This window comes from Lipotes vexillifer, unplaced genomic scaffold, assembly GCF_000442215.2.
Source record: "Lipotes vexillifer unplaced genomic scaffold, Lipotes_vexillifer_v1.1 scaffold1009, whole genome shotgun sequence".
NCBI classification, from domain to species: domain Eukaryota; kingdom Metazoa; phylum Chordata; class Mammalia; order Artiodactyla; family Lipotidae; genus Lipotes; species Lipotes vexillifer.
In genome coordinates this window covers 1,844,417-1,856,894 of record NW_006772405.1, presented here as the reverse complement: position 1 = coordinate 1,856,894, position 12,478 = coordinate 1,844,417, and the positions used below count along the sequence as shown (strand labels likewise).

The following is a 12,478-nucleotide window of genomic DNA, read 5'->3' as shown; positions in this document are numbered from 1 at the left end:
TCTTTCACGCAAAAGCACAGGAAATAAGGTCATTTGACAGACCTGCTGTGCATCAGTGAAGAAGGACCAGGGAGGAGTCCAACAACACTATCCAATTCAATCCTCCTACTGCAGCTGGGGAGGTACATTTTGGGAGAATAATTAGGGTGGGAATAAATGAAATGGCTTCGCAGTGCACACTAAAAACTCCACAAGGCCCTAGGTACTTCCTGCCCCTTGAAATGTTAATTGTCTCTACTGTTGCTGTTAATATTAATTATACTGCTGCCAACAATGGGAGCAGTGAGGCCCTACTGAGGACTGAATATTCAATACACTAGGAATGGGCCATCCACTTCCCATGGATCATTTCATCTGACCCCTCCAATAACCCTAATGAGGTAGGCACTATTGTTAACTTCCATTTACAAATGAAAGGAAGCCTAAATCAAGAACAGAGACATAAAATGACTTGCCCAGGGTTACAAAGCTAAATACGTGGGAAGTAGGGGTTTGAACTGAGGAAGCTGACTCCAGAATTGTATTAATTATTAATCTATTCTGCCTCAGAAATTGGTGCTATCCTGAACTCCAACACTCAGCCAGAGGGCAAAAGTCACCATCCCAGTAATTTTCTGAGAGCTGTTCTGTGGAAACTGCCCAAAGGAACTTAAGTATGCTGCTATTGAAGTTTTCTCTACAGAAATGAGTTTGGACCATGAGTCAAACACATGACGAACACAATCCTAACCTAAGCTATTTTCACAAAAACAACGCCTTCTTTCCTCTTCTATCTACCCAAATTCTACTGATCTTTCCAAACCATCTCCTCTATAAAACCACCTCTGACTATTCTAGTCCTTTTGTCCCTAAATAATTTATATCAAAAATGTGGCAAGTATGTATGATTCATGTAGTCAGCATACAACAGGTAACAAACATGTGCTGAACTGAACATCACAGGGGCTCAGCTCTAACGCTCATTTATTTACTGAGCATCATTTATTTGGAGACAGAGGTATACATCTGAAACGTTAAGCTATGGCAGACCTGAATATCGGGTTAAAGACCTCCACTTTTAATAGGAACTATATGAAACTAAAAGGACTCTGAACTAGGGAATGAGATGTGCGCTGTGCGTGTGAATAGCTAAGCAGTCAGTGTGGAGGGTGGATTGTTAACAACAAGAAATGAATGATTTAACATGGTGTAGTCATTCATGGAAAACTATGAAGCAATTAAAGATAATGTTTTTGAAGAATATTTAATGGCATGATATGTTAAAGGAAAAAAAGGCAAGATACAGAACTTGTATATCCACAGAAAAAGATTGGAAGAAAATATACTGAAATCTTAACAATACCTTTTCTTTGGATGGTATGAGATTACGGATAACATTTTATTCTTTCTTTTTAAAAAGAAAGAAACTGACTTACTTGTGTCGTCAGAAAATTAAATGAATATTAATTTAAGTCATCTGTTCTTAAAGGGAAATAATAAGCCTACTTTGTGGTGTTTCCAAAGCAGTGATGGCCAATGAACTTTACCTTTGGGATCCACTTCCCTCCTAGGAAGTTACCACAGGTAGGGCACTTAGGTGGTTTGTGCCTCGTGACATATGTGAAGGAGCAGCCTGGGCTGGTGCATGTCCCATGGCCCCGTCGGGTGTACGTAGTAGTCTGAGTTTAAAAAACAAATAAAAAAGAGCAAGTCAGAATCAACACCACAGTCTAATCTCTGCCAGATCCTGATGACCATTATAACCACAACAATGCCAGGAGGATGGATACCAGCTTGCAGAAGTTTAGCCAATTCATGGTATCTTAAAAGGTCAGAGTTGGAAAGGTCCTAAGATACAACTAACTAGTTCAGTTTTTAGAAATGGAGAAAGTGAATGCAAATGAAGACAGCTGCCCAAGGTTACCAGAGTTAGGTACCAGAAGTATAAAGGTAAGAAGAGTTGCAATTAATTAAGCAAAGTACCACACAGTGCTAAACACTCTACCAATATCTCATTTAATGTTCTCAGCAATGCTATGAAGTATTATTACTACTGAGGTTCAGAGTAGTTAAATGCTTTGCCTCAAATCATGTAGTGACTCAAGGACAGAGCTAGACCTAGAAGACAGATCTTATTGATTCCTGGTCAAGATTACTTCCATGCATCCTGCTGCACCCTCTGGTTCTCAATACTTCAAAGAATTTGCTTCTTCATTCTTGTTAGTTAAAAATCAGAGAACCTAGGACCTAGGGTTCAAAGATATAAAAACAGTCCAGTCACTAAAAAAATGAGAGGGAACTCCAGTTGAAACCATGTCCTCTGACACTCCACAGAATTTGATCATCTGCATATAAATATATTCAGCCACTGGCTTGCACCATCTCCGATGATTTCCCTTTGAACAGAATGTATTACATTTCAGCTACAAATAGAAATTAGCCATACCCCATTTCTTGATTAATGCTGGAAAGAAAACACTTCCCTGTCAGATTTGTTCTGTCACTTATGGTTTACTCAGCTACTAATCCCAACCCCCCTAGCCTGGCCAGAAAGCAAAATCTTCCCTTGGGAAACACCAAGCTGCCTCTAGGCTACCTCTGGCCAGAACACCTAAGGAAAAGGTGATTATGACAGTGATAGCAGGTCAAAGATGAGTGTGAAGTTGTGTGGCATCAAGCAAAGAGACCAGGGTTTGGGTTCCAATTTTGTCACTGACATACTGAATAAGCTGGGGGTAAGTCATCTTAGCTCTTGGGCCCTTGGTTTCCTCTTCCGTAAAATCACCTGCCCTTTCTGCTTAATGGATATATCCTGAGGAGCAAAAAGTTTGTGAGACTATTATTAATGGGTAAAACATTATATCTTATCTTTTCTCAAACTGTGGCCCCACATGGAATATTCATTCTGAATATACCCTCAGAGCAAAGTTAGTGCTATATATAAATTACCATGAATTTGGAAATACTCCTGAACAGCAACTTATAGAAATGACTTTAGGAAATAATGCTAGTGTTGAAGGCTGATGCTGCCTTCTTAAGTATTTCTAGAAGAGCTTGGCTGACACTTATTAAACCATGAAAGAATATAAATTTCCAGAACAGGAAAGGCTCAGGAAAAATAATGTTTACTACAACTTTCTTATCAAAGAAAGTATTGTTTATCCACAGCAGGGGTCTTAGAGGATGAGACAGATTGTGACAAGTTAAAGGTATGTACTATTAATCCTAAAAGAAACCAATACAATAACCAAGACAAAGTTAATAGCTCATAGGTCAACAAAGGAGATAAAATGGATTCATAAAATATACTTAATTATTTCAAAAGAAAGTACAACAAAACAGATAGGACCAAAACAATAACAACAAATAGTAAGAGGACTGATTTAAACCAAACCACATTAATAATCACATTAAATACATACAGCCTAAATACTATAATTAAAAGGCAGAGATCATCAGATAGGTCTTGCTCTTAGAGCCAAACTATATGCTGCCTACCAAAAAAGGTACAGTAGAAATACAAAGGTACAAACAGATAAAAGGATGGAAAAAGATATACCTTGTTAATAACAATAATCAAAAGAAAGGCTGATATCAGAACTAAGTAGATTTCATAGGCAAGAATGCTGCCAGAGATAAAGGTCATTTCACAATGAAGAAGCATTCAGTTTACCCAGAAGACGTAACATTCCTAAATATTTGTGTACTTAATAGCAGTCAAAATACATGACACAAAAACTAATAGAACTGCAAGAAGAAACAGATAAATCTACAATGACAGATGGATGCTTTCTCTCAATAACTGACAGAAACAGTAGACAGAAAATCAGTAAGGATACAAAATCAATAAGGAACACTATCAATCAACTCAACCTAATCTGAAATGTATAGAAGACAGAAAATCAATAAGGAAACAGTGCTTAGGAGACACCTTAGAGCAGTTGGACTTAATAGACATCTACAGGACATTCCATCCAAACCCAGGAATACATATTCTTTTCAAGTGCACACAGAACATTTATCAAGACAATCCGTATTCTGAGCCATAAAATAAACTGCAATCAATTTAAAAGGATTCAGGCCTTATACACTACAAAGTTCTAACCACAATGGAATCAAATCAGAAATTGATAAAGACAGACACCTGGAAAATCCCAACTATCTGGAAAATAATTAAGTAACTCATGGGTTAGAGAAGTAAGTTAGAAAGTACTTTGAACTGAATGAAAATGAAAATGCACCATATCAAAATTTGTGGGATGGGCTTCCCTAGTGGCACAGTGGTTAAGAATCCGCCTGCCAATGCAGGGGACATGGGTTCAAGCCCTGGTCCAGGAAGATCCCACATGCTGCCGAGCAACTAAGCCCACGAGCCACAACCGCTCAGCCTGCGCTCTAGAGTCACGAGCCACAACTACTGAGCCTGTGTGCCACAACTACTGAAACCCGCACACCTAGAGCCTGTGCTCCGCAACAAGGGAAGCCACTGCAACGAGAAGTCTGCGCACCACAGTGAAGAGTAGCCCCTGCTCCCTGCAACTAGAGAAAGCCCCACGCAGCAACGAAGACCCAATACAACCAAAAATAAATAAATAAAATAAATTTATTTAAAAAAAAAATTTTGTGGGATGCCACTAGAGCAGTGCTTAGAGGGAAATTAAGCACTAAGCAGCTATATTACAAGAGAAGCTCTCAAATCAATGACCTCAGCTTCTACCTTAAGAAACTAGAAAAGACTAAATTAAACCCAAAGTAAGCAGAAGAATGATAGAAATGAGTGAAACAGAAAGCAGAAAAACAATAGAGAAAATCAATGAAACCAAAACCTTGTTCTCTGAGAGCAATAAAATCAGTAACCTCTAGCCAAGCTTATCAGGAAAAAAGAAAGAAGACCCAAATTACCAGTATCAGTAATGGAGAAGTAAAATCACTACAAATTCTACAGATATTAAAAGGATAAAAATTCCACAAAACTTTAAACATAGAATTACCACATGATCCAGCAATTGTACTCTTGAGGTATATACCCAAAAGAACTGAAAGCAGGGACTCAGACATTTGTACACCAAAGCTCATAGTAGCACTGTTCACAATAGTCAAAAGGTAGAAACATACCAAATGTCCATCAATGTTTATGAATAGATAAAAAAATATATAGTATACACATGCAATGGAATATTATTCAGCCATGAAAAGGAATGAAATTCTGATACATGCTACAAGATAGATGAACTTGAAAACATTATGCTAAGTGAAAAAGTAAGACCACAAGGGAAATATCTGCATGATTCCACTTATTTGAGGTACCTAGAACACACAAATACTAAGACAGAAAGTAAAATAGCAATTACCAGGGCTTGGGGTGGAAACAGGTGGGGTGGGGAATGGGGAGTAACTGTTTAATAGATACAACAGAGTTTCTGTTTGGGAAGATGAAAAAGTTCTGAAAATGGATAATGGTAATGATTGCACAACATTGTAAATATATTTAACAGCACTTGAATTGTACACTTAAAATTGATTAAAATGGTAAACTTCACGTTATGTATATTTTACCACAGCTTTTTAAAAAAAAGAATAAGGGAATGTTTTGAACAATTTTATATCAATAAATTTGACAATTCAGATGAAATGGACAAATTCCCTGAAAGACAAACTATCAAAGCTCACTCAAAAATAGATAATCTCAATAGTCCTATATATATTTTAAAAATCGGACTTGCCATTATAAACTTTCCCACAAAGAAATCTCCAGGCCCGGATGAGTTCACTGGTAATTCTAACCAAACATTTAAGGAAGAAATAATGCCAGTACTACACAAAACTCTTCCAAAAACAATTGGAAAAGCAGAAAATATTTCACAACTCATTCCATGAGGTAAGCACTACCTTGATACTAAAACAAGACAAACACTGTACAAGAAAATTAGAGACCAATAATATCCCTTGTGAATATAGATACAGAAACTCTGAACAAAATGTTATCAAATCAAATCCAATAACATATTAAAAGGCTAATACATCATTGCCAAGTGGAGTTTATCCCAGGAACACAGAGTTGATTTAACATTTGAAAAATCATATTAATCACATTAACTAGAAAAGGAAAAAAAAAACACACGAAAAATTCTGACAAAATCCAGCATCTCAAAAGACACACACAAAATTCTGAAAAATCCAACATCCATTCCTGATAAAAGCTCCCAGCAAAACTAACTTCCTAAACATGATAAGGGTATCTCTGAAATACCTACAGCCAATATTAAACCTAATGATGAAAGACTGAATACTTTCCCCCTAAGATGACACATAAAACACAGATAACGGCTCTCACCACTTCTATTCAACACTGTACTGGAGAGGTCCTCGACAAAACCATAAGACAAGAAAAAGAAATAAGGAATCCATATCAGAAAAGAAGAAATGAAACTCTATTAGCAGACAACACTGCCATCTATGTAAAAAATGCAAAAGAATCTACAAAAAGGCTAGCAGAATACATGAGTTTAGCAAAGTTGCAGCACACAAGTTTAATAAGCAAAAAAATAAATTCTATTACTATATACTAGCAGTGAACTATTAGAAATTGAAAATAGTTTAAAAATACCATTTACAGGGACTTCCCTAGTGGTCCAGTGGTTAAGAATCCCCCTTACAATGCAGGGAACGTGGGTTCGATCCCTGGTCGGGGAACTAAGATTCCCACATGCCGTGGGGCAACTAAGCCCGGGCGCTCTAGAGCACACTGGCCACAACTAGAGAGCCCACGTACTAGAGAGAAGCCCACGTGCTGCAATGAAAGATCCTGCATGCCGCAACTAAGACCCAATGCAGCCAAATAGATATTTTTTAAAAAATAAAATACCATTTACAATATCATAAAGAAACATGAGATATTTAGGAATAAATCTCAGCCCGCATGCTGCAGTGTGTGATGGAAAAAACACCTGAGAATCAAAAGACCCAGGGTCCTCATTCTGCCTTGTTTTGCAGCCCAGTGGCCTTGAATCATAGAGAGAACAAGTCCTTTCTCTTCTCTGGACCTTTTACCTAACCTGCACAATAACAGGATTGAGTTAGATCAGTGATCTCTCAATTTTTCTAAAACACATATGCTTCAGAAATTTTTTTTTTTTTTTTTTGCGGTACCCGGGCCTCTCACCACTGGGCCCTCTCCCGTTGTGGAGCACAGGCTCCGGACGCACAGGCTCAGCGGCCATGGCTCACGGGCCCAGCCGCTCCGCGGCATGTGGGATCTTCCCGGACCAGGGCACGAACCCATGTCCCCTGCAGTGGCAGGCGGACTCTCAACCACTGCACCACCAGGGAAGCCCTGCTTCAGAAATTTTGATAAAAGCCATGGAACCTATCCCAGGAAAATACTCTCTCAAGGAGAAAAGTTTGTATGTAACTTGAGGAGTTCATGGAGGTCCACTGAACTGGACCTCCTTGAGGAGGTTCCTGCGGAGGTCCATTCACAGACCCTCCCCACTCCCTCACCCCCAGTTAAGAATACCTGAACCAGAAAAACCTCTGAGATCTTTGCCAGTCCCAATGTCCTAAGTTTGTTAAGACTTTTAGAAAACTACCTGGAAGAGAATTCTTATGGAGCCTTAATCTCCTTGAACTCCCCACACACTGACCAGTTTGATGGAGGTGGGGTTCTCCACAACCGAGTAGGCAGGAAGAGGCAACATGATGAATTGTGCAGCTGGCGCAGAGGAGCTAATCTCACTGGAATCCTGTAGGTACATAGAGAGAAGAAAGTTTTATTGAGATGGAGTGAAGAACACCCAGGACCATCCACAACACTGAAGACCAATCAAGTCCAATAACCATAGATAATGTGCTTATCCAATGGGCACATCAAAAAAATGAATGAATCTACAATTATCTCAAAATAAAAGTTTAATTAAGAACAAACAGAGACAGAGAAAACCAGTACCACAAGCAATGTGCTATCCTCATTTTACAGATGAGAAAACTGAGGTTCTGAAGAGACTCAGAACTCCTAGATCACATAAGCAGTTAGTGAAAGAACCCAATTCTTCTGACCCTGTCAAATGTTCTTAGCGACCTATTAATCTGCCTTAACCAGTGGCATGCTTCATCATCATAAACAGCACTGCAGCAACAAGTAATAAAACAGATTTACGCCTGGCACAGAATCCTCTGCAGGGCTATCTGCTCTCATCCGTCTAGGCCATAGGGGCCGCCGCATGCTGGTCCTCTTAGCCTAAACAGAACAACTACCTCTTTGAGGATGCCATCACACTCGGAGTAATAGCATGGTGGCAGCTCCCCAACTCTCCACTTCCAGGGGACCAGGCTGTGGAATCACGGAAATCACTGTTCTTTCTCCTCAACTGGGCATGACAGAAAAGCCACAAGGGAGATACCTCTCTCTTCTTTCTCAGCTATTAGTCCCATCAACCTGGCCCTGAGGAGAACTTCCTTCTTCCTACTTACTCTGTGCCCAACAAGACTATTTTAAAAAATTCTCCTGAACAGTTCAAGGTGCCATTGTGTTTGCTGAAACAATCTTAAGGGAACATAAAATTCTAACTGATACTAATAGCCAAACAGATCCTGGCTCTGATTCATGGACAGCCCAAATGTCATCCCCATCCTTCCTGTTAACGTACCTTATCTCATGTGAAGAACATGTTGGCTATACTGGGCAAGAGGAGTTGGTGAGAGTGCCTAAGAAACTGAAGCCTGGGGACTTGGACCAAGCCTGGGGACAAAAAGGTTCAAGAGAACTGCAGTCCAACTAGAAGTGCCACACCAGTATTCTCACTTACCACTATTTCAGAATCACACTGCATGGTGCTACAGCTGCCTTTTTAACAATCCCAGGTAAAGCAAAATCATCAGAACTAAAGCCACTTACCCTCATGACTGTCACCACTGACATGCTCTCCCCAACCTGGGGGTGGGGCACAGCCAGGCTTCCAGTGGGGAGGTCTGGTGAGCCGTTCACTAAGGTCTCTTCAATTACCAGGCTTGTCTGGTAAGGTTGGTGGCTCTCCCCTACCTCCAGGGAAGCCTCATTTAGGAGCACATCCGGGCCGAGGATCTCTGAGGTGGTGATCTCCTGTACAGCACCTGGCTGGGCAAGGGCTCCCACATCCTCAGCTAAGGCCTCCACAGCCAGACATTGTTCTGCCATGCCTGCATGGCTGGGCACTGTCTCCAGGGCAGTGTTGGACACAAGGGATGGTCCTCTAGGGGACATTTGGTTCTGGGCCACACACAGCTCTAGCTGAGAGCAGCTCCGCTCCTCCTGCAGGCTGCTCTTGGGGATGATGATATAATCTGAGCGAGGGAGGATCTTGCGGAAACCTGGGATGTCCGGAACCACAGCGGTCAGTGCAGAGAGTTTAGAGTTCTGAGGATGAAAAAGCCAGGTCGGGGAGACAAGCAGAGATAAATGGAATAAGACCACATAGATATATACTTATAAGCCTTTTTTTTCTTCGTTTTTTTCTGCAAAGGAACCAGAAAGACTCCATTCTCTTGACCTAAGACTTAGACAGGGTCAGCCTCTGCCAACAGCAATGTCACCTTCATCTGAATCACACTTTAGCCAATGTAACTTACTCAATCACATAGGAGACAGATAACGTGCATTAGATTCCAGAAAGGGCACTGATCTTGGCATCTTAAACGGTGAGCTGAAATCCCAGGTCTGGCATAGTCTTAAACAAATCCTTTCCCTTTTTTTTTGGCCTTGCTGCCCTATCTGTAAAATGAGGGAGCTGAATCTGGCTATCTATGAGTTCCTTTCCAGCTTTGATACTTTAGGATTCCAAAGTAGCTGAAGATTTAGATACCAGAATGTATAATGCTCAGTGAAACCTTTAAAAGCATCAAATATAAACCAACAGGCCATGTTGGATCTCAGGGCAGCAAGCAAGGATTCTGATATCACTGGCTTCTTCCAGACTTGCAAAGAAGGGAATGAACAGATCACAAAGCTATCAATCAATAAGAAGGCTTCATGAGAGAATGTGCATAGGGAAGTGGTTATCTGAGAAGCACTGAATATATTGGGAGGTGATGGGGAGGGAGAAGAATATAAATATTAACAATGACCTAGGATCTTAAGGTTCAGAAAATAATTTCCTGACTTTTAAAGCAATACTACTAAGTTAGGTACTATTATTATTCCCATTTCACAAATGAGGGAACTGAAGCTCAAGGAGGATAAACTTTCCCAAAACACATAACTAGTAAGTAGTAAAGCTGCGACTCCAGGCCAGGTCTTCAAAGGAGCAAGGAGACCAGGTACTAGAAGCACAGCCCTGCATGGCTAACTGGCACCAAGAAAAAGGTGCTTTTATTTTTTTCAATTTAAACTGAAAGTTACCCAATGAGAAAGACAGAAAAGTTCAAAATGAACAGATAAGTGAGAACTGAAATTAAACGGACCAAAAAATAATTTCAGAAGCATCATTTAAAAGGAACTAAGTCAATTACAAAAGGATCCTTAAATAAATCAAAAGCAAGAAGTCAATGAGACTACTTAGGGTACAAAGGAAGCACTCAGAGATGAAAGTTAAAAGAAGCACTGAGATGAAACATGAAAGCAGACTGTCCAAATCCTTTATGGAGCCTTTACTGGAGAGATAATGAAGAAATGATATTCTCAAGTCACGCTTTGAAGCAGACAGGTCAAGAAAACAAGACTAAATGGTGGCAAATACATAGGTTGGTCTGGACTTAACCAACAAATCCAAGCACAAGAAACCAGGGCAGTATGAATGGCAGTCATCTTACAGACTGCAAGGAATGACACTAGAACCATGGGCCCAGCCACTTGGCAGGAGACCTGAAGGGCTGTCAAGGAGACAACCTGCCCCAAGGTCTCTGACTGGCTCCCTAAGTATACAGGCAGGAGGGTCCCACCTGTACACCAGGTAATCAGGGAGAGGTCAAACAGCATATAAAGCCTGTCTTGGTACATTCCAGATGCTCATTAAATGCCACCTTTTCTTATTATATGGTCACTGGACATTTAATCCACTAAAGAGTGTTATTTACTCACCAAGTCAGAACTCAGCTAGGTGTTTTACATTGTCCATTTTAAACATTGTGAATAGATACTATTATCCCCATTTTACAAATGAGGAAAGCAGGACTCGAAGGTTAAGTGATTCTTCCAAGGTTACAGCTAGTTAATATTAGAGCTAGTCTATTAATGATCTTGGGGGTAGTGGCAGAGATGATGGTAGATATAAATTTACATATGGATAAGGAAAAAATCATTATAGATGATCTACTTAAATTTTTTTTTAAAAAGCCTTAATAAGGACCTATATTAGTGTCTGGTTTTAAAAACCATATCACTCCAGGATTAGGTAAAATTTTCTTACATCATGGGCAAAAAGTTTGTGACCTTATAATGGAGAAACCAAAAAGAATATGTGTACCTTTCCTAGACTCCGCCTCCCCCTCTCCACAGGGATTGTTTCCCAGACTCACAGTTCACAAACAAATCATCTAGAGGAGAAGTACAGAGTGGCATCTCCAAGACTGTAGGTAACACAAAGCTCTTCCAAGAAGGTAAATGCCAAGCCAACAAGGACAAAATAATCTAAATGGCAAAATCAGTGGCAGATGGGCTCCACTAAGGGAAATACAACCCGTTCTGCTATAACATAGTTGTTGCATTCCTGAAGAACCTTTGCTCTACATTATAAAAAAAGAAGTTAGAGACAATTGTTTCAATTGAAAAAAAAAAGGAGTTAAGGTTAAAAGGTTTCAGCTTGCAATAACTAGGTTATTTTTCCTGCAGGAATTTCAGTTTAAGAAAGAAACAGCAGGGCTTCCCTGGTGGTACAGTGGTTAAGAATCCGCCCGCCAATGCAGGGGACATGGGTTAAGAGTCCTGGTCCGGGAAGATCCCACATGCCGCGGAGCAACGAAGCCCGTGCGCCACAACTACTGAGCCTGTGCTCTAGAGCCCGCGTGCCACAACTACCGAAGTCCACCTGACTAGAGCCCGTGCTCTGCAACGAGAAGCCACCGCAATGAGAAGCCCGCGCACCGCAACAAAGAGTAGCCCCCGCTCGCCGCAACTGGAGAAAGCCTGCACGCAATGAAGACCCAACACAGCCATAAATAAATTAATTATTAATAAATTTTAAAAAAACAGCAGTGTTAACAGTTGTCAGTCCATTTTATTCCTGTGAACTAGAAATGACAAAATGGCTGACAGACACAAACCTAAGTGCTTCCTTGCTTATTCTTTAATCCAAGCACTCAAAGGCTCAATGTCCTCCATCAATTTCACCTTTAGCCTTCCACCTTTCCTTCTAGCACAGTTCAATACCACCAGTCACCAGTGGTAACAAAAGAATGTGGCCTTAAATAAAGCACCTGTGTCTACCTCTAAACTTGCAAGCCTAATTGCTGATTACGTTATAACTGACAGTGGTCAGCACAACACAAATTAATTATACTTACACTCAGTAGATAACATGAAAATTCATGG

The 12,478-nt window shown here is 40.3% G+C and overlaps 1 protein-coding gene across 3 annotated transcripts in view; it reads right to left on the bottom strand.

Moving 5' to 3' along the window:
* The window catches only part of HMGXB3 (HMG-box containing 3), a 95,671-nt gene that overhangs the window by 43,113 nt on the left and 40,080 nt on the right, over nucleotides 1–12,478 (bottom strand). For all 3 annotated transcript variants that reach the window (XM_007447503.1, XM_007447504.1, XM_007447502.1), the window contains 3 exons: nucleotides 8,873–9,370; nucleotides 7,623–7,721; nucleotides 1,527–1,658 (listed from right to left, as the gene is read on the bottom strand). In XM_007447503.1, the coding sequence (XP_007447565.1) occupies nucleotides 1,527–1,658; nucleotides 7,623–7,721; nucleotides 8,873–9,370 (729 nt within the window). The remainder of the gene's footprint in view (nucleotides 1–1,526; nucleotides 1,659–7,622; nucleotides 7,722–8,872; nucleotides 9,371–12,478) is intronic.